The sequence below is a fragment of the Corvus kubaryi genome, unplaced genomic scaffold, assembly GCF_017639235.1.
Source record: "Corvus kubaryi isolate FWS band 111438036 unplaced genomic scaffold, C.kubaryi_AGA036_p1.0 37367, whole genome shotgun sequence".
In the NCBI taxonomy this organism is placed as follows: domain Eukaryota; kingdom Metazoa; phylum Chordata; class Aves; order Passeriformes; family Corvidae; genus Corvus; species Corvus kubaryi.
Genome location: NW_024581119.1, coordinates 1,356,365 through 1,381,097, shown reverse-complemented (window position 1 = coordinate 1,381,097; position 24,733 = coordinate 1,356,365). Strand labels below are relative to the sequence as shown.

At 48.6% G+C, this 24,733-nt stretch overlaps 4 protein-coding genes and 1 long non-coding RNA gene across 7 annotated transcripts; 3 read left to right on the top strand and 2 right to left on the bottom strand.

Annotated features, from left to right (window-relative positions):
* Positions 1-18: 18 nt before the first annotated feature.
* On the top strand, positions 19-9,022 carry DLAT (dihydrolipoamide S-acetyltransferase). The gene is made up of 14 exons (XM_042034172.1): positions 19-99; positions 865-966; positions 1,220-1,344; positions 1,461-1,617; positions 2,621-2,747; positions 3,518-3,708; positions 4,107-4,269; positions 4,489-4,556; positions 5,230-5,316; positions 5,406-5,513; positions 5,943-6,058; positions 6,326-6,488; positions 6,964-7,100; positions 7,584-9,022. Exons 2-14 carry the CDS (start codon positions 892-894, stop codon positions 7,711-7,713), a joined length of 1,647 nt encoding a protein of 548 aa, XP_041890106.1. The 5' UTR covers positions 19-99; positions 865-891; the 3' UTR covers positions 7,714-9,022.
* Positions 9,023-9,428: 406 nt separating this feature from the next.
* LOC121667491 lies at positions 9,429-10,752 on the bottom strand. 2 transcript variants are annotated; one of them, XR_006017080.1, is made up of 3 exons: positions 10,490-10,752; positions 10,039-10,272; positions 9,429-9,944 (listed from the first exon to the last, which is right to left on the bottom strand). It is a non-coding gene; the product is annotated as an uncharacterized LOC121667491 (long non-coding RNA). The 2 variants fall into 2 exon arrangements; XR_006017079.1 differs by having other exon boundaries at positions 10,039-10,752.
* A 70-nt stretch (positions 10,753-10,822) lies between these two features.
* On the top strand, positions 10,823-14,573 carry NKAPD1 (NKAP domain containing 1). Its single transcript, XM_042034108.1, has 5 exons — positions 10,823-10,997; positions 12,033-12,133; positions 12,331-12,486; positions 12,855-12,908; positions 13,319-14,573. The coding sequence occupies exons 1-5, from the start codon at positions 10,929-10,931 to the stop codon at positions 13,842-13,844; spliced, it is 906 nt and encodes a 301-aa protein (XP_041890042.1). The 5' UTR covers positions 10,823-10,928; the 3' UTR covers positions 13,845-14,573.
* Positions 14,574-15,224: 651 nt separating this feature from the next.
* On the top strand, positions 15,225-18,675 carry SDHD (succinate dehydrogenase complex subunit D). The gene is made up of 4 exons (XM_042034112.1): positions 15,225-15,303; positions 15,532-15,636; positions 16,700-16,844; positions 18,040-18,675. The coding sequence occupies exons 1-4, from the start codon at positions 15,258-15,260 to the stop codon at positions 18,203-18,205; spliced, it is 462 nt and encodes a 153-aa protein (XP_041890046.1). The 5' UTR covers positions 15,225-15,257; the 3' UTR covers positions 18,206-18,675.
* On the bottom strand, positions 18,506-23,368 carry IL18 (interleukin 18). 2 transcript variants are annotated; one of them, XM_042034109.1, is made up of 6 exons: positions 23,298-23,368; positions 22,331-22,404; positions 21,700-21,708; positions 21,078-21,215; positions 20,189-20,334; positions 18,506-20,064 (listed from the first exon to the last, which is right to left on the bottom strand). In XM_042034109.1, the coding sequence occupies exons 2-6, from the start codon at positions 22,395-22,397 to the stop codon at positions 19,819-19,821; spliced, it is 606 nt and encodes a 201-aa protein (XP_041890043.1). In that variant the 5' UTR covers positions 22,398-22,404; positions 23,298-23,368; the 3' UTR covers positions 18,506-19,818. The 2 variants fall into 2 exon arrangements, with proteins under 2 accessions (XP_041890043.1, XP_041890044.1); XM_042034110.1 differs by lacking the exon at positions 21,700-21,708.
* Between the last annotated feature and the right edge of the window lie 1,365 nt (positions 23,369-24,733).

Sequence of the window (24,733 nt, the reverse complement as noted above, 5' to 3'; positions counted from 1 at the left end):
CCGGCCTGGGGCGGCCCCGCGCCCCGCCCGCTGCTGCCGCCGCCCGCCTGGCCCCGGCTCGTCCCGTGCCGCTGCTGCAGCCTCCCGGCGCACCAGAAGGTGAGAGACACCCCCGAACCCATTATCCCGCGTGTCCCCCGTGTCCCCTTCCTGCCCCTTCGCTTTCCCCCTCCGGGTTTTCCGTCCCCTCCCCGTGCGGCTTAGTTTGCCCCAGGGACAGAACTTTGGGATCATCAAGGCTGGAAAAGACCTTTAGGATCAGCAACCCAGCACTGCTGATGGAGCCCCCACACCACAGCGCCCACACGGCTCTCGGACACCTCCGGGGATGGGGACTCCACCACCTCCGTGGGGAAACCTATTCCAGCGCCTGACCGCACAAACAGGGAAAAAATCGGCGGTTTTTGTGCCTTTGGCACCACCCTGCCTCAAGTCCCTGGATGGCGGTTGGGTACTACTTCCATCACCTCTGTCTTTTATCTCAGCCCCACTGTTGGTCCCTTGGCAGACCCAGGCCAAGACCTGGCTCTCTGTAACCCTTTCTTAGTAGAATCGTAGAGTGTTACGGGGTTGGAATGGACCTTAAAGCCATGTGCAGGGACACCCTCCACTATCCCAGATTTCTCCAAGCTCCATCCAGCCTGACCTGGAATAATTCCAGGGATGGGGCAATCACAGCCTCTCCCCTCAGCACCCAGTGTGGGTTTGCCCAGGGTTCTTCACCAGCATCTTGGGGCAGTCCTGTGGATTTGCAGCAGCTTTGTGCCCCCCATCCCAGGCTGAGCTGAGGATTTGTCTCTGTCCTGTGTGTGACTCCTGCTGCTGGATCTGTCAGGGTTGGTGACACTGTCCTGTCCCTCACAGGTGGCACTGCCAGCGCTGTCCCCCACGATGCAGATGGGCACCATCGCACGCTGGGAGAAGAAGGAGGGGGACAAGATCAATGAAGGGGATCTCATAGCAGAGGTATCCTGGGGATGAGGCTGGGCTGGTCTCTCACGAGCTGCACATGTGGCCTGGGGGCTGTCTCTGGCCGAAGACAGATTTTGGATGACAGATCCCAAGGGATGTCGGTGGGAGGAAGTGGCTGTCAGCCTCTCAGAGCTGGTTTGAGGGCAAACTTCTCTAGAGCTGCCGCCTCAGGGTGATTTTTCCAGAACTGTGACCCTACCACAGACTGGGAGGCTCTGGGCTCACCATTTCCTGTTCTCTCTCAAAGGTGGAGACAGACAAAGCTACAGTTGGCTTTGAGAGCCTAGAGGAATGTTACCTGGCCAAGATCCTGGTGCCAGAAGGAACAAGGGATGTTCCTATTGGGGCCATAATATGTATCACAGTAGACAAGTATGTATTTTCCTAACCCTTGACTTGAATTTTCCCTTTCGGGGCATCTGGGGTGCTTTTTGTGAAAGGCTGAGACCATCACCTGATGGGATTTGGGGCTCTGTGTTTTCTTCTAGGCCTGAATATATTGATGCCTTCAAAAACTACACCCTGGATTCTGCAGCAGCTGCTCCCCCCGCAGCCTCAGTGCCTCCCCCTCCAGCTGCAGCCCCCTCCCCACCATCTCAGCCTTCTCCTCAGGCCCCTGGCAGCTCTTACCCTCCTCACATGCAGGTAAGAGAGCACTGCTCCTGCTTTAAGGCTTGCTGCACTCTTTTTCTGCCCCTGGCATTGCTACCTGTGGGGGATTTTGTCAGAAAAACTGTCTGGAATGGGAATTTATTAACAGTGCCACTTCAGTTGTTGTGTGCTTAAAGCAGGTGTTGGGGAACATCCCAGAAAGCTTTTTTAATAAATTTATTTCAACATTTGAGCTGCTGGTGGAGGAGAGACTTGTTTCTCCAGGGTTGTTGTCTTGAAAAACATGCTAAATCTGTATTACTTGGACAGTTGTGGTATAACAAGACCTTGTGCTTAGTGTGAATAAGATCTGCTCATATTGCAGAGCAGAGCTCAAGTCTGTGATGCTCTGGTGAACACACCAGGTGTGTCTGTGGGTGACTAATAACGAGTTGTGTTTGTGGATGATCTTTTTGCCTTGTTTAGATAATGAAGTGTACCTCCACTGATGGATCTGAGCACTTTGTACAGGGGGTTGCTTTGACATTCCTTCGGAAAAGAAAATCTGGAATACTAAACCCAACCCCACAGATAAAACATGTGGGAACTGATTTGTCTGAGGTGTTACTCAAAGTCAGTAATAAAAGAATTAGTGAATAGCTTCTTAATCTGTGTTTTGGCTACTAAAGTTGCTTCCTTCCCTCTGCTTGCCCCCCTGCCCAGTTTTGCTCCACATGTGTGTGTCACAGTGACAAAGTGACTTGCTCCAGCCTTCCTTAGCCTTGCAGGTGGCAGCTCTAAGATGATAGCAGTGATGATTATTTTGACTTATCCATTTCTTGCCCTCTGCTCTTGCTTGCTCTCCTGCTCAGACCTTGCTAAAAGAAGCCAGAGCAGCACTGTGGGACAGCTCTGTGCTTGGCCGTCATGGAGCCAGGCCTAGGAGTGCATTAAAGCTGCTTCTTTAGGTTGGCATCATTTCTCAGGAGTTCAGACTGTGTTCCTGAGCCTTCTGGATGAGCAGGATCTGATTGTGTTGTGTTCTCTGGCTTCCCAGATCACTCTCCCTGCTCTGTCACCAACCATGACGATGGGCACAGTGCAGAGGTGGGAGAAGAAGGTTGGGGAGAAGCTGAATGAGGGAGACTTACTGGCCGAAATTGAGACAGATAAAGCCACAATAGGTGAGTCCACAGCCCAGAGTGGGTGAGGTGCCCTTGGCAGGATCCCCAGCAGCCTCTGCCCGCTCCTCTGGCTGCTCAGGTGATGCCATGATGATTTTTGCCTTTTCTTTTTATACACCTTTTATGTATTCTCAGTACCCTTAGCAGAGATACTTGTAATTCTTTGAGCCTGATATCTTAGCATAGTCCTGGTATTCTTCTAGGCCAGAAGACTCCTAAAGGCCACAGGAGGCTGGAAAGCCTTACCCTGTCTTGAGAAACCAAGGCCCCTCTAGAACACATCCTGTAAACTAGGATTAGTCCCATCTGGGGGGAATACTTTAGAACAGGGAGATGTCACACCATTCATTGGGACGTCTCTGTCAGAGATGCCAATTGGCAAGGTCTGTAAATTGTACACGCGATGTGTGTGTGCATTTTGGCATGTTCCACCCTGACGGATTGTTGCACCACAAGGATCCTTATTAAAAACCCTTTTATCCCTTAACCATGTCTGGCTCTTGATTCTAGGACCAGGGAAAAGGTCCTAGAATCACAGGGGATGATGCTGTGGGACAAGTTTTGTTAACATCTCATTCCATTGGAGAGCTAAACGCTGGAGCTCCTAGGAACACTTCTGTTTCCTCATTAATCCTTCTTGGCAAGTGCATGGAGAGGTTTCCCTGCTGGAGAGGGTTCTCCTGCAGGACAGGGCTTCAGCTGCCAGAGTCTCCAGCAGCAGCATTTAGAGCAGCTCTTCAGCTCCTCAGTGCTGTTTCTCTCCCTTGCAGGGTTTGAAGTGCAGGAGGAAGGCTACCTGGCAAAGATCTTGGTGCCTGAAGGAACAAGAGATGTGCCCTTAGGAACTGCTCTGTGCATCATTGTGGAGAAGGAGGCTGATATTCCAGCCTTTGCTGACTACCAGGCTGCTGCAGCCACTGACATGAAGGCCCCAGCTCCTCCTCCTCCTCCTCCTCCACCGGTAAGGAGACCTCATGGGCACCACTTAGGAGTTTGAGCTGAGCTGTTGTTGCAGTGTGAAGCCCTGGCTTCAACAGGAGTGTTCTGATTTGTGAGTGCATGGCTGATCCATGTGTTGAGAAGTGATCACCACAACCTACAGCAGGTTTTCTTCATTATGGTCTTTTTCCCAGCCTGTTGCTTGTGCCAGTTCTGATTCCTTGCAAACGGGGAGCATAAGTCCTTTATTTTATTTGATGTATAGCCCAGCAACTCAGCTGACCTCCTTCCAGTGAGTTTCTGATTTAGTTTCTGCCACTGGCAGCCTTTGTGCAGATTAGTGATTATCTGTTGATTGATAATTAGATGGGCCAATTCTCTTGCTGTGCCTTCCACTGATGACTTTGATTCTTTGTTAAGGTGATGGCAACTCCTGCAGCTGCTCCTCCTCCTCCCCAGCCTGCTGCTGCTCCTGCCCCAGCAGCCCCCACGGCGGGGCCACCCCACAAAGGAAGGGTCGTGGTCAGTCCCCTGGCAAAGAAATTGGCAGCAGAGAAAGGAATCGACCTTACCCAAGTGAAAGGTACCTTTCCTTTCCACCTCCTTGCTCTCACTATCAATCTTCTGTCCCTGTAGATCTGTATTTCCCTCTTCTTCCTGGCAGGAACACCCTGACTGTGCAGCTGTCAACCAGGAGTTGTGTTCAATGATTTCTCTCTGTTGAATAAAACTGGTACCTTTAGAAGCAAAGCCATGTTGGAAATAATCAAAATCCTCTCCCATTTTCCTTTGCCCCTTTCAGGTACTGGACCAGATGGCAGAATCACCAAAAAAGATGTGGAGTCATTTGTGCCATCAAAGGCTGCTCCAGTGAGTAGGCTGGAAACCTGTGGGAATGGATGTTACAGGGATGGAAAGGCTCTGTGGAAGGGCAGCTCCTACATGGAACTGGCATTGCTGGATTTTGTGGGCTGTGGTGACTGTAAAATTGTGGCATTTAACCTGTCAGAAACACAGATGAAGCTTTATCCCTTTATTTATCCCTTTGATATTCCACTGAGGAAGAAACCAGTGTGCTCCCAACCCTTCCTTTGGTTGCTAAATCTTCATGGGCTGAGGTCAGCCCAGTCCCAGCTGGTCCAGCACTGCTGAACAGAGCAGATCAGAAGGAAAGCCAGACCTAGGAACCACCAGCCTGTTGCTGTTAGCCCAAAACTGTTCTGGTCCCGTGGTTTGTGTTTTCCCTGAGCCGCTGGAGGTGTTGCTGTGTGTGCTGCAGTTTGGGAGAGCCCTCCTGTAAAACAACCAGAGCAGGACTGGCTGCTCAGGGAGCTTCACAGCAACGTCTGTCGGTGCTGTATTGCTAAATCACTCAATACTGCATTTAATAAAAATACTGGGGTTAGAAGGAACCTTGTGGGTACTGGAGAGGAGAGGCTGAGGAGAAATAGCTGCTGCTCAGACCAAGAGGCAGCTTGGCCTCAGCCATGAGTTGCAGTTGCTCTTTGGGTGTTTCTGGGGGTGATGCTGGTGTTCCCTGCAGGCTGCAGCTCCGGAGGCAGTTCCTGCTGCAGTGGCAGCAGCACCCGAGGGGACCTTCACGGACATCCCCATCAGCAACATTCGCAGGGTAAGAAGATTTCAGTCTTTTCCAAGATCATTAATTTCAGCCAGGAATTTTCCAGGCTGATCTGTGTTCCTTGCTCTGCACACCCACAGGTCATTGCTCAGAGGCTGATGCAGTCCAAACAAACAATACCTCACTACTACCTGTCCATCGATGTCAACATGGGAAAAGTCCTGGTGCTAAGGAAAGAACTCAATCAGGTGAGTTCTGGCCTCTTGGCTAGGAAAAAACCACTCTCTTCAGTGCCTTTTGTGGGTCAGTTCTGGACTGTCTGTCATTTTTCTCATGTCTGCTGATTCCTGGCTTCCCTAAGGGGCTGCTCTGAGTCTGCTTGGTGGTGATTCTTTATTTCAGATGGAAAATAAAAGGATAGAAAGCTTTTTAATAGTTAGAAACATTAAAAAAATTAGAATAATAATTCTAAGCCAAGTTTCCAGAAAACTAAACATTAAAAAAACTTTCGTAAATTATGAAGGAGATGCTTTCACCTCCTAAATTGTCTTTGAATATTAATGCTTGCAAGTGGTGTGATTGTTTTCTAACATTTCCTGGGAACTGCAGTGACTGCCCTTGTTAGCTGGGGTGATGTGCAGGGGACAAACTGACACCTGGAATCTCTTTATTTGCAGGAGGTCTCGGATAACATTAAACTTTCTGTCAATGATTTCATAATTAAAGCTTCTGCTTTGGCATGCTTGAAGGTGCCTGAGGCAAATTCTTCATGGATGGACACAGTTATTAGGCAGTAAGTTTATGGCATGGTCAGAGCCAGAAACTTCCTTTGTTCATGGCAAAACGGCAGAACTTCTTCTGGGATTTGAGGGAGGGAAAAAGTATAATGCAAAGATGAGAGGTTTTGTTAAACTGGTAAAATCTTTGAGTCTAAGGCTGGTGTGCAAGGTGAAACAATTGTTGCAAATTAATGGCAATTTTGGGTTGTCTGGACTCCAAATTTTTTGGAATTTTTCATGTTTGTTCTCTTGCTGGAGTGATTTCACCTGCTGTGTTGCAGGAATCACGTGGTGGATGTGAGTGTGGCCGTCAGCACTCCCGCAGGGCTCATCACCCCCATCGTCTTCAATGCTCACATCAAGGGCCTGGCTGCCATCAGCAAGGACGTGGCTTCCCTGGCAGCCAAAGCCCGGGAAGGGAAGCTCCAGCCTCATGAATTCCAGGTGAGAAACTTGGGTTGCTGTTCAACTCTGCAGCTCTTGACTTGTTTAAAAGGAGCAAAGGCTGTTCTGTGATGTTTGAGCTTTGTTCAGTAATCACAGAATATCCTGAGTGGGAAGGGACCCAAGGGATCACTGAATCCAGCTCCTGGCCCTGCACAGACACCCCCAAATCCCACCCTGGGCATCCCTGGCAGCGCTGTCCAAACGCTCCTGGAGCTCTGGCAGCCTCGGGGCCGTGCCCATTCCCTGGGCAGCCTGGGCAGTGCCCAGCACTCTCTGGGGGAAGAACCTTTCCCTGATCTCCAGCCCAAACCTCCCTTGGCACAGCTCCAGCCACTTCCTGGGTCCTGTCCCTGGTCACCAAAGAGCCTCCCCTCATCAGGAAGCTGCAGGCTGGGATGAGGTCATCCCCTCCTCATATTCCCACATAAACCAGTTTTTGTGAGTTTGACCATGAATGTTTGTTTTCTTCTAGGGTGGTACTTTCACAATTTCCAATTTAGGAATGTATGGGATTAAGAATTTCTCTGCCATAATCAATCCACCTCAAGCCTGTATCCTGGCAGTGGGTTCCTCAAAAGAAACGCTAGTGCCAGCTGATAATGAGAAAGGGTGAGTTTCATCTGATCCTGAACTCAAACTCTTAAATCATGCCTAGTTTCCTAACACCTACATTAGATAATAATTTAAAAAACCCTAAAATGTATTGTTTACACAGTGTTTTCAGTACTTGCTTCAATGTGCATTTAAAGAAAACCTAAAGGATGGATTATAATTCAGGTGTCCTCTGTGTAATATCCCCTTGCTTGGAACTAAAATGCTTCTTTTTCTTTGTGTCCTTGTGCTGCAAGGAAAGCTGAGCTCCCTGCCCTAAGGGGAACATACAGAGGTGTTTTTAGTGCCTCAGAGAAGTTACTTCCTTAGTTTTCCTCAGAGAAGGAATGAACATGATCTGCTCTCTGGTGCAATTGGGAGAAACATCTGTCACCAAGTGCCAGCTGCTATTCCTGGCTCTCCAGGAGAAGCCTTTCTGCTGTGTAAGTGGCACTGCCTCGCAGGGGAGTGTTTTAACCTTTTCTTTTGTTTTTCTCCCAGCTTTGATGTGGCCAGCGTGATGTCTGTCACCCTGAGCTGTGACCACCGTGTTGTGGATGGAGCAGTTGGAGCACAGTGGCTGGCTGAGTTCAAGAATTTCCTTGAAAAGCCAGTAACCATGCTGCTATAATTTAACCATGCAAAGCAGAGTTTTCCTGGGTCACACTGTTGTGTTTTAAACAAGCTATTTAGACTTTAGTGTTCAGACTTTGAGAGAGTTCCTTTTTTTATTTAAAATATGTATTATATTATCTGGTAATGTTATTTACCAGTCTGTACAGAAAAAAAGTTTGCAAAAGTGCTTTTCAGAGCAATATTACAGCTACACTGTATTTTTATACAGTTAGTTAACTTGCAAACTCTTCCAAAACAGAGTTAAGCATCCCAGATTTAAAAAAAAAAAATTATCCTGGCATTGTGCCAGCTGCTTCTAAACTCGGGTGCCCAGGGGGTGCATACCAACAGTTTCATGACCTCAGTGTTGTGAGAGACTGGAATTTCAAACATTTCACAGGAGCACAGATGAGATGGTCACAGAAAGGTACCAGCAGGAGGGGAATTCCCATTTGTCCTGTCCCTGGGGCAGGGGAGATGGCACATGCACTGAGGGACTGAAGTGCCTGGGGATAGAGTCTCAAAGGCCAAGTGCTGCTGTTCAAAGCCTTTTTGGAACCTGGCACTGGCTGGGACCTTCTCAGCTACGTGATCCCTTTTGAGCACTTTAAGGTGAAAGAGCACTGCTGTCTGTGGGGTCACAGCTCTCGGTACCACAGGGAATGTGCTGTCTTCTCATGGACTCTCACTGACATCTGCTTTTGTATGGAAACTCTGTAGCTGCTGTTCCTCTGGCTAAGTTAAGCCCAGGCTCTGATGCCATGGAAGTAACTTGCAGAATGTTCAATGTGTGTTGGAAGCCAATGTAGACAAATCACACGTGCTGATAATCCAGGGGATGTTAATCATGTGAGGACTCGGATGTTTGGAATTTTTCATTTCAGGCATTCTACCATAGGAAGCTCTGACTTAAGCCACTGGAACTGCAGACCTTCCCTGGGTTGTCTGTGTTGTCCAGCCTCAGTAAAGCTGCAGAATGTGCTCTCCATGTACATATTGTATGTAAGGTGCTTCTCTAGTCTGTTGGACTCATGTTCAGTTACCCCAGGCATTGTATCCTGTGAGGGTGCAGTGCTGAACATTCTGAAATTCCACTTTCCACATGGAAATGTTCATGTGAAAAAGGACAACCGTGCAGTAATGACAGAGTGACCAGGAGAATTAAACAGGGGGGCAGAGTTGGGGGAAAAAAAAAAAGAAGTTGTTCAGGCTGATCCTGTTATTCTGTATATTGCATTAAGTACTGTCTCCTGTAAAGTTCTACAGAATTCACTAAAGATATTGAAAGAAAATACTGTGGAAATTAAATATTTTTGTGGGAACTATTTAGTGTCTGGTTGCTGTGATACCTGGTTTTCATGCCTTGCTTAAGCAAAAAACCAAAAAAGTGCATTAAGGTTTTGGATTTTCTTGAATGACCTGAAATACCCTGATTCCAGACTGGCTCTAGTGAACCCATGTTCCATTAAATGTTTGGAATTGACAACTACTAAACCATGTCCCAGTGCTTTTCTCTTCAGTTGTGTGTGGCTTCACTGCTCTGGGTCAGTGCTCTGCAGCCTTTCGGTCTCCCAGTGAAACTCACCCTATTAACCTGAACTTCCATCACAGATCTTCCCAGACATTTGCTTTTTGCTGTCTGCAGCTTCCTCTCTGCACTGTTCACCTGGGCACCTGTGGGGCCATGTGTGACAGGTTGTTCCAGCATTAAATACTTAAAGAGAGCTGCTCTAACCATCTGAATCCTGTCCATTTATTTAACAAAAACACATCACCACTGTTATTGCTGTCCCTTGAGTGGTGTAGTAAAGCATGTGGGCATTGGTGGTTCTTTACTACAGCTCTTAATTGCAGATAACAAGTACTGTAACTAAATATTCAAGTATTCTTTGAATATTTACAATATTTGCTCATTTTTTTTCCTAAGTTTGCTGGTGCTACTGTTCCTCCAGCCTTAATTTCCTACTTGCACCTTCTAAAGGCATTTGAGATACTCACCCCAGTGATTAAAAAGTGAATTAAAAACACCCTAAACCCCATCACCACCAAAGATTCTCACTCTGGGCTTTTGTTGTGCAATCTGTGCCCAGGAACTGGGCAGGATGCAGGAGTTGAGGACCTGCCTTGGCAGCTGCTGCTGTGATAAACAACGCCCCTTTGGCTTTGTCCAACGCTGCTGTGGCTGTTTCTTCAGTCTGGCAAGTCTAGCTGGAATTTGTATTTCTCAGGACCCTCAATGATGATGTCCTAAACCACAATTAAAATCCATGATTAACTGACGGGGAATTAGCAGTGAGCATTTCTGGGGACACAAAACACAAGGTTCTTTCTGCTGCCTTACCTTTGAAATCCTCAGAAGCAGAGCTGCCCTTGGGCAGTTCAGTTCTGAGCTCAGTTCAGAGCGGTCCCTTGTTTGCATCCTTCGCAGTGACCCCTCCCTGCACAGGGCTGCTGTCCCTACTGGAAATCTCCTCTAGCAGGGGCCCCTCTGGTCCAAAACTTCAAGAAGTTTCACTCATTTTCCCCAAGCTGTGTTTCTGCAGAAGTGGCTCATGGTAACTTTGCTAAATACTGGCTAAGAACAGTATCCATGATTAAGGAAAACAATTAATTAAAAGGTAATTAAAACAATTAATTAAATTTTAAATAAGACTTAAAATTTAATTAATACTTATTATGTAAGGTTCTATTGAAACAGTTAAAATTGGATTTAAACCATTACTTAAATTTTTATTAGTTAAGTAATTGATTAAAACTATTAACAAGTTATATAGTTTCCAGCATTACCCAACCTCAATGTTTCTGGGAATTTTTCCCGTTTGGGGATTTTTTTCCCCCAAAAACCAGGACTCCTTCAGAGCTGCCACCTGCTGTCCCCGGCCCATCGCGGTGTCCCGCAGCGGAGCCCCGGCGGTCCCAGTGACGGGGAGCGGCGCGGGGGCAGCGCGGGCAGAGGCCGGGGCTGGATGCGGTGCCGGGCCCGGCGGTACCGGCTCGGTTCGGGTCAGTCGAGGCCTCCCGGAGCCCCGCGGCCCTCACGGCGCTGGCGGCCATGGCGGCCCCGTTGCCCGGGAGACGGCGCCGGAAGCGGCGCGCGCGCGGCCCCGCGCGTTTCCGCGTCCCTCGCCCGGCCCGGCCCGGCCCGGCCCCGCCGCCGCCAAACAAACACGGCCAGCACCGCCAGCAGCGCCAGCACCGCGCCCGGCCCGGGCCCGCTGCAGCGCCCGCAGCATGTCCCGGGTGCCCGTGGGGAAGGTGCTGCTGCGCAACGTCATCCGCCACACCGGAGCGCACAACAAGGTGAGGCCCGCGCCGCCCGCGCCTCGCGGGGCCTGCGGGGCGGAGCGGGGCGGCCCCGGGTGCGGGGATATTCTGGGAGTGTGGGGACGTCCCTGGGTGCGGGGACATCCCCGAGTGTAGGGGACATCCCCGGGTGTGGGGACATCCCCGGGATGCGGGGGCATCCCCGGGTGCGGGGACGTTGTGGGGGCGCGGGGACATCCTCGGGTGCAGGGACATCCCCGGGATGCGGGGACACGCCGGGGTGCAGGGACATCTGGGTGTGCGGGACATCCCGGGGTGCAGGGACATCGTGAGGGCGCTGGGACAGCCCGGTGGTGCCACACAGCCATGGGGGAACATCCCGGTGGTGCGGGGACATCCCGAGGCTACAGCACACCCTGGGGTGCGGGGATGTCCCGGTGGTGGTCCTGGTTCATCCCGGTGTGCGGGGACATCCCGGGGGTGCGGGACAGGCTTCGTGCCCCGCTGCTGATGCGGGAGAGGAGAGCGGGAGTGTTTGGCAGAAATAGAAGGAGTTTGGTGAATCGGCCACATCGACATCCTCAGTGTCACTTTCGGTTTAACGCTGTTTGTGTCGACTTCAGTTTAACCTCGTTCCGGTTTCCCCGAGTTTCAGCTTAACCTCGTTTTTCTTTGGTTCTCACCGCGGTGAGGGTGAGGGAATGTGTCTATATTTACTTTAAAAGTAATAAATCTTCAATAGGTTTTAATTTATTTGTTGCACTGCGTATATGCTTTTCATTGCATGAAACAGTTTGAACTTTATGTGCACAGGCAGGATTTTAGTGAAAGATTAAGCAACTCCATTAAGTTTTGGAAACTACTTCCTGAATCCCTGATATAATTCAGCAGGTCTAACCACCACCAGGAGGTTCTCCTTTTGGACACAGATATGTGTAAATAATCCTCTGTTTGGGGGATGGAAAGGTGGCTGTGAGTTTTCCTAGCAGGAGTGTTGAGACTGGAGCTCACGTGCCACATGACTGTGAATTTTCCCTGATGCTAAAGTTGTTTCCCTTCTGTGACTTTCAGCTTCAGGAAGAGACAGAAATGTGGAAAATAAGGGAGTGGGAGAAGCAGACAGAAGAGACTTACTGGAAAAGGCAGAGCAGAATGCTGTCAGACACCTCCAGGTGAGACACATCACAGAAATACTTATTTTCTCCTCAGTGAGTCCCAGGAAAGAGCTCAGGCCTCTGCTTAAGCCTGACCATTTACGTGTTCATTTCGGTGTAAAATCTCCAAGGTACCCGTTAATTAGGTCGGGCTCAGTGGGGCTCTGGGGGTGGGAGGTGTTTTCCCATCTGAAGGAGCTGTTCCCTCTCTGCAGCAGCCGGATGCGCAGCGATGGCTTCGACGAGGAGGGACACAGGGCAGACTGGAAAACCAGGAACCCACAGTTCCTTGACCTGGTGGAAGATGATCTCCTCAGGGCCAGATCCTGGAATAAAAAGCTGTATGAATGTGAAGCCAACATGCCAGACAGGTCTGTGGGGGAATTCATGTGCTGTGGTTGTAATTAAAACATCTTTTTGGAGCCTTGTACCAAAAAACTACACATTTCTGTTCAGTGGAGTTTCACTAAGCAGCCAAAGCCCAGCCCTAAGCTTAATATTTAACTCTGCCCCCTAAGCTTAAAAAATCTCAAGAAACACAAGTCCAGGGTTGTTTTAAAGAAATCTGCGTTGTAGTCTGAGAGCATAAGGTGTATTTAAATAGTACCAACCAAATCAGTCCTATTTCCTTCCTCCCTGTCTGAACTCAGATTCATTCTGTGGCTCTGGCTTTTCAGAGATGGATTTTTGTCCTCAAACACATTGTCTGTTTTTAATGGATGCTTCTGCTTTCTTACAGGTGGGGGCACAGTGGATATAAAGAGTTGTACCCTGAAGAATTTGACACAGACAGGTAAGGCAGACAGACTTGCTGATGGATCCAGAACCTGCCTTCTGACAAGTTCTGCAGGGAATTTTACAAACTGAGTTTCAAATTTTGAATAGAGATCAGCCTTGAATGCAAAGCCTTACTGTTACATGAAAAAAGGTCAAATCCATTAATGTGGTGTGAGTCTTAGGAGAATCTTTTGTAGTAATTAAGATACTCAGGTTTAGCTGCAGTTACCAAAATCTGTGAATCTGGGAGGTAAATAAATTCTTGCAGTATCCTGGAGAGTGGAAAAATAAGATTTTAAGACAGAATTAATTATTTTTAACCTACACCCAGCAGAATCATCAATATTTTTCAGGCTTACAGATTGGATATAAATGAGTTTCATCACTCAGTGGCTATCAGTTCACCTCCTCCTGTTTTTTTTCCAGTGATCAGCAAGAAGGAGATGAGAAAAATGTTGTCAATGGGAAGAAGAGATCCCACCTGGGGAAGCAAACAGCCCGTGAGTCCCACAAAAGGAAAAAAACCAAGAAATCCCACAAGAAGAAGCAAAAAAAGCGCTCTCACAAAAAGAGGAAGAAAAAGAAAAAGGAGCAGGGGAGAACTTCCACAGATTCCTCCCGGGTGGAGAGCGAGGGCTCGGGAGAGGAGACTCCGAGCACCTGGAAAGGAAAACACAAGCGCAAGAAAAAGCCCAGGAAAGTGCCTGCCAAGGAACCTACCTCTTCTTCTGGGCAGGAGAGTGACTTTTCCCATGCAAGCAGCTCCAGCACCAGCAGCTCTGAGGACACTGAATCCGAGGGGAAGAAGGAGAAGCGGCCCCCAAAGAAGAGAAAGAAGTGTCCCAGCTCTGTGCCGGAGAGGCAGAGTGAAGTGCCGGAGAAGAGGAGCAAGAGGAAGAACTGGAAGGTGGCGGGGGATGAAAAATCTGAGGACAGCTCTGATGAGGACTGAGGGGTCTGGGTGCAGCTCAGACCAGGAGGGAGGACAGAGGCAGGTCTTCGTCACTCAGCACTGCCCCACTGCTCCAACACTGGTTTACACACACCCTGCCAGCCCACAGGGAGCACTGAGCCTGGGCAGCCTGGCTGCCCGTGGACTCACCAGGCAGCAGTGCAGGACAGCACCTACCTGTCCCACAGGTGGGCTCGTCCTGCCAGCCTCAGATTCTTTGGCTGTGATCAGGTTGTTTTTTTCTTAAATTATGTTTGAACAGATTGCTCTTTCGGCTCACCAAAACAATGGCCAGTAGGAGAGAGGACAGGCTGATAAATCAGGCTGATAACAGAGCAAATGTCACTGTAACCTCACGGTAGCTTTGTCTTCCCATCCTCCAGCAAAAGCAGAGCTGTGGGGGAAGGCACAAGGTCAGCTGGACACGGAGGGGAGCTGAGGGAATATTCTCATTCCAGCTGAACGTGCAGTGACTTCTTTAATGGTGAAAAAAGCCACCAGTGCATTTGCTTGGTTTAGACTCCTGTCCAGAGCCTGCTGTGGGCTGGCCACCGTGTCTACCTTCCTTCGTTCTCTTTGGGGATGCTGAAACCATTTGTGCTGACAGAGAGGCCTTGGTGGGTGTTGTGTCCTGTCTCTGCTCTGCCCAGTGTGTTACTGGAGAAACTGGTACCAGGCCGTTCTCCCTGCAGCGAACAGCCAAGCCTTTTAATAAAATAAATAAATCCAGATGTGTTTGATGCTTTTGTCATTGTTCTGGAGCAAAGCCCGGGGACAGAGCACAGGACTGGGAGTCTGGGTGGTGCCTGTGTTCTCTGCTGTGTTTGTGCCTGGCCTGACTTGCAGGAGATGAAATCAAGGCACTGGGGAAATGTGTGGGGTGATTGTTGTGTGCTGGACAAGCACAAAACAATGTCAGCGGCCATAAATCCTCACTCCAAGCCCTGAGTGCTGGTCCTTTTTACACTTCAAGTGGAAAGAAAAATAGGATGTTCACGGAGGTGTTTACTGTGTGTACAAATGTGTTTTATTAGTGAACACACAGGTGTGGAGCACCTGGGTCTGCTGCGGGTGTTGTGGGTTTTAAGCCAGAATTATAGAACTACAGAATGTTTGGGCTGGAAGGGAATTTAGAGATATTCCAGTTCCACGGGCAGGACACCTTCCACCAGGCTGCTCCAACCTGGCCGCGGGCACTTCCAAGCAGCCACAGCTTCTCTGGGCAACGCGTGCCAGGGCCTGCCCACGCTCACAGGGAAGGATGCCTTCCCAAAATCCCATCTAACGCTGTCTCCGGCAGGTCACAGCTACCCCGGGAAGCTTTGCGGCCGCTGTCCCCGCGCCGGGCCGCGGTCCCGGAGGCGGAAGCTCGGGCGGCGTTTCCGCGTCCGCCGCGGTGCCCTTGGAGCTGAGATGGCGCTGGCGCTGCTGCGGGCGCGGCCCCGCGGGGCCGCCCTGGGTGAGTGAGACCGGGGGCGCGGGGCGGGCCGGGACCTCGGAGGGTGCGGGGCTCCGGTGACTGCGGGACTCCGGGAGGGTGCGGGGTCCCGGTGACTGCGGGACTCCCGGAGGGTGCGGGGCCCCGGTGACTGCGGGACTCCCGGAGGGTGCGGGGTCCCGGTGATTGCGGGACTCCCGGAGGGTGCGGGCCCCCCGCGCTCACGCCGCGCCGCCGGTGTCCCCGCAGCTCTCCTCGGCTCGGCCCTGCTCCGCCGCCCCGCCGCGCTCGGTGCCGCCGTCGCTCGCTGCGCTCCGGCCCGCGACAGCCACGGCCCGCCCCGCCAGGGACACGGTACGGCCTTGTCTGTGTCAGTCTGTGTGTCTGTGTGTTTGTGTGCGTGGGTCTCGTTTTCCCAGGGTCGGGAGAACTCCTCCGCCCAGGCAAACCGCTTTTCCCATCCCTGGAACTGCTCAAGGCCACGCTGGATGGAGTTCCGAGCACCCGGGTCTACTGCAAGGCATCCTGCCCTTGGCAGGGGGTTGGGATTAGATGATCTTTAAGGTGTGCTCCAACTCCTAAATACTCCGTGATTCTTTCATGAATGAGTCGTAAAGGAGCAGATTTTGGCTTGGGTCCTTCAAGGGACCAACAGCGGTGCCGGGATAAAGGACAGAGGTGATGGAGGTGGAACCCAGTGGCCATAGAGGGACTTGAGAACAAGATGAACTTTAAGGTCTCTCCTATCCCAAACCAGGCTGTGAGTCTATCATTTTTTTGGGCCACTTAGGAGATTTTAAGCAGCAGCTGTAACAAAGAGCAGAAAAGACGTGCACATGGTACAGTGGTTTTTCTTGGTGTCTTCTTGGGTGATGTAGCGTTACAGGTGTTACCAGCCAAGGAAAAAATAATCCCAAATGCCCCCAAATTTTTAAGGGAAAAGTTGTGAAATGCTGAGCGTTGTTGGATAGGGCAGTAACTGTGCAGAGATGTTACTTGTGATAAATAATCCTGCTGTCATGGTGCCTCAGGCTGTGAGGAGTGTGTGTACCCTCACCTTCAGCAGCACTGTTACCAGATAATAGCACTTCAATTTGCACTTTGACCAAGTCCAAACTTCAGGTCTTTTGCTTTCCTTATCCTGTCACTTCTTAAATTTCTTTTCTCCTTGCCAAAACAAAGCAAAACATTTGCATTTTGGTTCAGGTGGTATCTGTGTGTTAGCTGAGCACTTTGGGGGTGCTGCATTGATAACTTCACAGAGCCAGTTCTTGATGTTTTCAGCCTGGGCTGATGTTCGCATTGTGTTTCCAAGTATTGCCTCTGCTGGGTTTTGGTTTGCAGACTGCCCACATCTCAAAGCCATTCCTCCAGCCCTTGGCAGAGGGGCTTTTCCCTGAGAATGTTTCTCCTGCAGGCACTTCCAAGGCTGCGTCTTTGCACTGGACAGGGGAGAGAGCAGTCAGTGTGCTGCTGCTGGGGCTGCTTCCTGCCGCCTACCTGTGTCCCGGACCAGCCGTGGACTATTCCCTGGCTGCAGCCCTCACCCTGCATGGCCACTGGTAAGCACAGCAGGGCTGAACTCAAAGGAAAAAAGGTTTGGTGGCTCCGAACCCCATCCTGATCTACTGTAAAACACCTGGAAAAAGTCCTTGGTCTCCAAGTTCAGTGACAATTGTGATCTTTGACTAGAGTGGTCGTACTTTGGTCTTCCTTTCTCACACCGTTCTCCCAGTCAGAAGAGGAATCCATAAAAACTCTCTGGTATCTTAACGTTGGGAGTACTTCCTTGCCCTTGGATGTGCAGAATCCTGGATGTTTTTAACCTGTGGAAGAGCCAGTGGTGTGCGAACAGAGGGAACAGGAAGAGGACAGATCTGTATAAAAATACTACAGAAATACTCTTCCTCTAAAGCTCTGTGCACTGGCTTTGTGCATCTCAGTGCTGGTGAGGTTCTGCATAATAAAGAGCTCACAGCAAAGATTCCACTAAGGAGACCTGGATGATTATTTCCTTGGTTCCTGGGAAGTGGATCTTTGCTCAGTGTTGTTCTGCTATGATCCTTAATGAGAGCAGGGACAGGGCTAATTAGGAGTGGACCCAGGTGCATGGTTGGCCAGACTGGCAGCATCCACCTTCTTGAGGTGATCCTGGTTTGGGAGTTCCTTGCCACAAGGGAAAATCAGGTTTTTGTGGTACTGTGGGGGTGCCAGGCTTTCTTAAACCTCAGTTTTGCCCTTAGAAATTTGTGCCTTGCTCTGACAAGCATCCTGTGTCTTGTGTTGCTGGATAGTTCAAATCTGGACAGGACTTCACTTCCAGATGTAGAAAAAACCCAAAATACGCTATTTTTTTTGGTTGCCACTCTTCTAATCTAAATGCATACCCAGGAGCCTTCTGTGTCTTTGTGACAACGGCTGGTTCCAGGTACTTCCTTGGGTTTTCCTCTTCTTTCAGTCCTTGGAAGTCAGATAAGGAGGCAGATTCCAAGGATTCTGTTGTCTGGGGAGCTGTGGTCAGCCCTTGGTTTCCTCAAGAAAACTCGGAGCCAATCAGGGTATTTTTAATAGAATGTGTGGAATGTTTTGTTTTTGAAATGGATGCACCCTGAGTGGGAACTGAGCATTCTTCAGGAAAGGCTGATGGCAGCAGGTGAAAAAAAGCAACGTTTGTGGCATCTTGGTAGAACAGTGCCACAAAGTGGATGGATTTCAGTGCATGATCTTTACTGATTTGAGCTTTTCTCTCTTGTTTAGGGGTCTGGGCCAGGTAATAACTGATTATGTGCATGGAGACATCCCCATTAAAGTGGCCAACACGGGGCTGTACATTCTGTCCGCCCTCACCTTCGCCGGCCTCTGCCACTTCAACTACCAGGACGTGGGGATCTGCAAGGCTGTGGCCATGCTCTGGAGCCTCTGACGTGTCCCCAGCCCTGACACACACGATTGTCCTCTGCTGCCTCTGCTTCATCAGCTTGTGACCAGCATAATGCACAACAAAGGAATAGCCAAGGGTCCCTAGTGAGAGCAGCCTGCAGTGGGCTGAGAGCTAGTTTAGAATATATAGAGAGAAAAAACAGATTTAACTGGGAGATGTCCAGTGAGAGTGAGTGGATTCAAGCTGCACTGTAAATTGGGGTGAAGTAATTGCATCAGTGACAGACTGGCATAGCTAAAGGGAACTCTCCTTGTAATACCAGCTTTAATGAGTGTTTTTTTCTGTTGGTTGGTTTCCTTTTCTGTAAAACAAGCTTGGCTTGTGGAAAAACTGAACTGCTGCTTCTGACGTCAGTGTGTAAGGCAGACCCTGCAACTCTTTGGACCCTGGGAGTTGATGTAGAAAAGGGAATACTTTTTTTCTTAATCCATGCAATAAAGAATTTACAGAAATTGTGTGTGTGCTTCTGAACCATTTTTACTGCTTTTGGGTTGCCTAAAATGCTTTCTCTGCAGATAGGTTTGCTCTGCCTTACTTCATTTGGCTGTTATAAAACAAATCCTTAAAGCTGACTTAATACAAGAATAATTAATGTCCATGAGAAAATACAACAAGAATTGACCTAGAATAAAAATACTTTTGCAGATTGACTTTTAGGAGCATTTGACTTTCAAGGGTTTTATGTTCATCTGGAACACTTTTTTGAGGTTTATTTTCTAAATACTCTGGTCTGTGTTGTCTTGTGTGACTGAAGAGACAACAAACATGAGGCTGAGGTAACATTCTGTTCTTTTAGGGTATTTTAGAGGGGAACTGAGATTGTGGTTTTTAACTTTCTGCTTCATCCTGTCTGACTTTCACAGTGCTAAGGAGTGGATTAACTCTTTCCACATTCTAATGGTACTTTTGTGGCACTATTAATAGAGGAAGAGAATTTGTGTTACCATCAGTGATTATGCAATGACCAGAATGACCAAGTCACTGTTTGGATTCTAAAAGACTTTCTGGTTTGGTTTTTTTTTAATATGGATTGGAAATTTTATTTATTTATTAGCAAAAGCAGGTAGCTGGCCAATTTTTTGTTAGTTTTGTGGTCAGAATGGAGCTGTGGTGTGGTTTAAACACCAACATTTGTTATTTTGTCCCAGGGAGGAGGAGGGTGCAGATGGGTGAGTCATGAGAAAGTCCCTCTGGGCGGGCTAAGGGTCTCTCATGGAAAGTGTCTGAGATTTCCTCACACGAGATGCAGCTGTAGGTGGTGTTTAAGCTACTTGCGTGAGAAGTTAATTACCTAAGAGTTCTGGGAATGTAAAAGTCCAAACCTAATTGAAAAGCTGTTTGGTCAACAGGCATTAAAGATTTTAGGGATCAAATTCTACAGGACTGTATAGATACGGACATTCTCATTTCTTCCGTGTGTAGTTCTCTTCTATCTGACTGGAAAACATTCTTCTGCTTCTTTTTGCCAAGAAATTGCATTTATTTTTTTAGTAAGTACTGACAGTAGTTAAAACTGACTTGTTTTAGATAAAGAAAGACTGAAGTTTCTTGTATAAAAAAACAAGCTGTATTTTAAAACTGTTGGAAGTGCTCCATCATAGGTTGTGATTTTCATTCTGACTGAAGTTACATAAACTTATCTTCATGGTTTCATCCACTTCATCTTTTGACAGTTTTTTTAGGGTTAATTTTCTCAAGCAGCCTTCTTCCTCAAAGGCCAAGAACATTCCTTTTTCCATTGAGTATTCAAACTTAAAAGCTTTGGAGGAGCAAGATGTAAAGGTCTTTTTGAAGAAGATGATGTTGCTTTCACCGGGAATTTCTTTGGGAACGTCTCCTTCCTGAGGAAGAAAAAAGGGAACAGGTTAATCCCAGCACAAGCCCTGACCAGTTTTATTCCAGCTCTGAGTTGTTAATTCTGCCTGTTGGTTTTGTACAGATGAGGAGAGGGAAGCAGATCCTTACCTTGAATCTAACAATCATTTCCCCACATTCCCTCTCACAACACATGTAGTAACTTTTGTCTTCCACTTGGACACTGAAGGCCACGGGCATCCCTGCTAAGGGCGTGGTGGTTTTGTAGCAGTGGATGCTGAAGTGCATCCCTTTGCCTGGAAATAAATTGATTATTATTGACAATCTGCTTAAAGGGAGCTGCAACAACTGAGCTCAGTGATGTTTTACCATTCCACTGGCAACTGGCTGTCTTTCCAGGATATTCTTCCTGGCAGAAGAGCCAGAATTTTTATGGCTTCTGGTTCTACTTTGTGCAGTCAGGCAATACTAAAGCAGGTGAGGTCACCAGGCAGTGTGGGGAGGGTGTCACATCCTTCTGTGTGCGTGCAGAAAGTGAGACTGGGATGTGGAAGTGGCCATCTGTAAGTCAGATCATGGCTGGATATAGGCGATCCGGAAATAAATATGGTCAATAAATAGAGCTGTAAATAAATTGCTGAAGCAAAAAGTCAAAGCCAAAACTGTAAGTTTATAGCTAATACTATTAGAAGAAAGTAAGACCTTTCAGTGTCAATGCATTGTTTAAATTTTAGGGGTATTTTTGTAATCTAACATTAAAAAAAAAGGTGAATTAGGAATTTTGTGATCAGAGCCAAGCAAAAATCTTAACAGCCCTTTTTCTTTATGGGACATCCTGCAGGCTTTGATCTAACCCAGAAATCTCCATCACCAATGCCCAAGACACAGAATTTCACTCTGTTAGCTTAGTTTTATTCTTGAAAATGAAGTTTTGAGTCATTACTCTCAGTCCCATCTGAGAGTGGATGATTACAAAGAACAAAACCACCTCTAGGATAAAGCAGCAGAGCAGTGGTGATGGTTTATATCTGGAAATTACCAGATTGCATCTCCTGGTCTGTCACATCCTCAAAGGCTGCCACGTTCAGGTCTGGGCGCACCACGAGCAGTTGGCTGTTCACATTCCTCAGCACTCGGTGCAGAATCTTTTCCTTGCAGAGGGCATCACACTCCAGCTCTGCAGGAACAAGAGTGAAAAATAAATCTGACTATTTTAGCTGTTGTCTCCTCAGATCTTGATAGTTTGCTGCCAGCTTAATCTTGTCATTGCAGATGTCACGTGAAAGGAGTTCTTAGAATGACATCAAACAAAAGGAAGGCCAAATCATCTTTTACACCTCTGCTTGAAGCAGATTTTCCAGAATATGGAAATTTATTTCTATAAGCAAGAGAAGCTGCTGTGTTTGTTAGTGAGAATTCAGAAGCATCAGTTCTCTTTTGCCCAACAATTAAATTGCATTGAAAGGTGCTGTCAGGGAAGCCAGTACCGCGTACCTTGGGAGGAATTAAAGCAACAGCAGCATCAGAAGGAGCAGGTGAGCTGTAGCTCTGGTTTTTTGCAGCCACTCTCAGTTTGAAACTTGTCCTCTCTGGGTTAGTGAGTGTGGCCATGTTCATGTGAAATGGGTAAAAAAGTAGTAAAAGATGAGCTCTCAGCTTACCATCATCATCTTGGTTCCAAGTGAGCAGTGGAAAAAAAAAGGAAAGAAAAAACAACATTAAGCTCTGCCCCCACAAAAGAAAGGGCTTTTACCCAGGCAAGGCTGGAAGCCAGGCAGCCACCTACGTGTTCCCACAGCCCAGTGCCACCAAGGCCGAGCTGCTGTCACTGCAGACAGGGTTTATTTGTGAACAAAACAGATGAAACCCCAGTCATTTGAGAACTGGAGTCACCACCAAACCAGAGGTATGCAAAATGCTTTTTTAGGGTTATTTAAGGGTGAGAAGGTCACTCTAAGCCTAAAACAAAGGAATAATTGGATGCAAATTTTTGGTTTTATCAGTGCCTTTAAGTGAGCAAAAGGACAAGAAGCAGTCATTACAAATTGCATTTAAAGAAGAAACTGTTTTCCAACTGACTTTATTCCAGATCAGAAATTACTCACTCCAAGTCCACCCTCCAGTATTCCAACTCTTCTGAGTGTCCTTTCCCGGAATATTCCCGTGACTCAAATACTTGGCTAACAACACTTAAAACTGAAGCTTATGGGAAAATGAGGTGAAATCAGACAGGCAAAGGAATTGTGTTAAATCAGGATTCAAACAGAAAAGGTTATTAAATGCTCTAATTACCGTCAAAATAGAGGCAGGAGTTTTTTCCAAGTTCTACTGCATACACCAGAATCTCTTCAGCACTCATCTTCACCCTGCCCAAAGCACAGGGAGAGAAATCAGAGTTAACCTCGATGCTCCTTACCCCATAAAGGGATAAAAGTTAAGTCTACACAGACTGATCTTACAAGGTGCCCCCTAGAACAGCATGAGCTTCCGAAATACCCACGTTAGAACCCATTCTGACTGCCTCTAGAAAGGTCATCCCTTGCACTAAAGATAATGTATGTCTTAAAACCAGGTGAACAATGGGAAGATCTGGCTCTTGCACTGGGATTTTATTGTTCAATCAAAATACCTGACTCACTTCCACAGCTCTTTCACCAGTCAAAAGCAACTTATACAAAACAACTGAGCAATATCAACATAAGTCAACACACACATCCAGAGGAATTAGGGTGTGGAATTGCTGTGGCTTCCTTGTCCCTCTAGCAAAGCATCTCGAGGAATGTATTTGAGAGTGATTTTTCTCTATTTGTATTTTATATGGTTTTTATCTAGTTGTAGCTGTGCAGAAGAGACAGCAGGCTCCTAGCAACATCTTTGTTCACAAACACGCACACCCAAGCCTTAGAAATGAGGCATCACAACACCCAAACTGTGAAAGCCTCATCCGCTGCACGTTAACCACGAAGTCAAGGACTCCTCTGTTATTTTAAAGCCCAGGGACAAGCACAGGCAGGACGTTTGACAGAGGATTAAAGGAAAAAATGGCCCTTGTTTTCATGGGTAAAACGTAAAATGACTGTGCTTCTTCCCTTGATCATAGAATCATAGGATCGAAAAGGTTGGGAAAGACCTCCAGGATGATCAAGCCCAACCTTGAGTAGTAAAAGATGGTTATTAGACCTTTTACCAAGGACGTCTGAAAGGAACGGCACAAGCTCAAAGGAGTTTTTAGCTTACTGCCGGACGTGGAATGACTCACCCTGGGGAGCCGCAGGGATGCGGGGCGGGAGCAGAGGTGGCTCACGGTGGTGCCTTGTGGCTCCTCGGGAGCTGCAGCCGGCGCTGGGAGCCGGGAGAAGCGCAGGATGGGTGGGTGGGAGCAGAGGTGGCTCACGGTGGTCCTTTGTGGCTCACGGTGGTGCCTTGTGGCTCCTCGGGAGCTGCAGCGGGGCGCTGGCAGCCGGGAGAAGCGCAGGATGGGTGGGTGGGAGCAGAGCTGGCTCACGGTGGTCCTTTGTGGCTCACGGGGGTCCTTTGTGGCTCACGGGAGTCCTTTGTGGCTCCTCGGGAGCTGCAGCCGGGCGCTGGCAGCCGGGAGAAGCGCAGCTGTGGAGTGGCGGGGTGAGGGTCGGGGCTGTCCCAAGGCCACCCGGGGTCACTGCCCCGCCGCTGCCGGGGATGCCCCAGCCCGAGGGAAGCGAGCGCTGCCGCGGCGCTGCCGGGAGGGGCTTTTTGGCGGCTGGCGGCGGCCGAACTCGGGACGCTTTCCCAAGATCTCTGCCTACGTCCGCACTTCTGGCGCGGCACTTCCCGTCCTCGCTGCAGAGGATAGCGCCTATGCAAATCTGGGGTTGCGAGGGTGGATTTGTGGCGCTCGGTGTCACGCCGATGTCAGCGGGCTCGTCCTGTTGCTCCTCCAACATCTCCTCCCGGTCCACGCCGCCTCCACGGCAGTTTTGAGGCAGGTGCTGCCCGTGCCCATCCGGTTCCATTGCTCGCTCCCTTGCGCGTGTTGGTTCTTGAAGGCAGCAGTGCCAAGGAGTGCTGGCATGGGGTAGGAAATCTGCCCTGCCAGCCGTTTGTGCAGAAGCAGCCTCATGGCAGGAGTTCAGCTCCTGTTTTGGGACAACGCCCCATCCCTCCGTTCCGCGCTGCCTTTGGGGAGTGTTTAAAGCAGCAAACGCTGAACTCAGTGATGGGACAGGCCCTTAAAAACCAGGGAAGCGAGCTTGGGAATGAATCATTTACCAATTTGTCTCTCCACGCCTTGATTTGCTGTTTCTAACGCTCATCAGAATTACGGCGTTCAGCTCTGCAGCTCCGTGGGACAACTGAGGAGCCCCAAGTTGTGGGGATGCTAAAAACACCCCAAACCCCCAAGTCAAACCCAAACCCACATCTCTGAGACATTCCCTAACCTGTTCACATGCTTGTTACTGCTCTTGGAGATAAAAAAAAGCACCCAAATTTCATAGGTAATGCTTTAATATCTGTATGATAAACATAAGGATATGATTTTGAGGTTAAAAGCACATCTTTCAACCTTATTTGAAATAATACAGATAAAAACACTGTCTCTTTTGCTCATAAGCCTGGATTTTGGCTGGTTTAGCCTTGGGACCAGTGTATTTCAAGCAAACAAAAACTATGGGTGTGCTACAGAAATTTAGCTGCTTGCTTTAAAGTTTTTGAAAG

Excerpts from the sequence above, each read along its gene's own strand:
- SDHD (XM_042034112.1), top strand. The coding sequence starts at position 15,258 with ATGGCGCTGGCGCTGCTGCGGGCGCGGCCCCGCGGGGCCGCCCTGG. Across the intron at positions 15,304-15,531 it reads GCCCCGCGGGGCCGCCCTGG|CTCTCCTCGGCTCGGCCCTG; the intron begins GTGAGTGAGACC and ends GTGTCCCCGCAG. Across the intron at positions 15,637-16,699 it reads CCCGCCCCGCCAGGGACACG|GCACTTCCAAGGCTGCGTCT; the intron begins GTACGGCCTTGT and ends TTTCTCCTGCAG.
- DLAT (XM_042034172.1), top strand. The coding sequence starts at position 892 with ATGCAGATGGGCACCATCGCACGCTGGGAGAAGAAGGAGGGGGACAAG. Across the intron at positions 4,557-5,229 it reads TGCCATCAAAGGCTGCTCCA|GCTGCAGCTCCGGAGGCAGT; the intron begins GTGAGTAGGCTG and ends TGTTCCCTGCAG. Across the intron at positions 6,059-6,325 it reads ATGGACACAGTTATTAGGCA|GAATCACGTGGTGGATGTGA; the intron begins GTAAGTTTATGG and ends GCTGTGTTGCAG.
- IL18 (XM_042034109.1), bottom strand. The coding sequence starts at position 22,397 with ATGAGTGCTGAAGAGATTCTGGTGTATGCAGTAGAACTTGGAAAAAAC. Across the intron at positions 20,335-21,077 it reads AGACCAGGAGATGCAATCTG|GCAAAGGGATGCACTTCAGC; the intron begins GTAATTTCCAGA and ends ATTTATTTCCAG. Across the intron at positions 20,065-20,188 it reads AAATGATTGTTAGATTCAAG|GAAGGAGACGTTCCCAAAGA; the intron begins GTAAGGATCTGC and ends TTTCTTCCTCAG.
- NKAPD1 (XM_042034108.1), top strand. The coding sequence starts at position 10,929 with ATGTCCCGGGTGCCCGTGGGGAAGGTGCTGCTGCGCAACGTCATCCGC. Across the intron at positions 12,134-12,330 it reads ATGCTGTCAGACACCTCCAG|CAGCCGGATGCGCAGCGATG; the intron begins GTGAGACACATC and ends CCCTCTCTGCAG. Across the intron at positions 12,487-12,854 it reads GAAGCCAACATGCCAGACAG|GTGGGGGCACAGTGGATATA; the intron begins GTCTGTGGGGGA and ends GCTTTCTTACAG.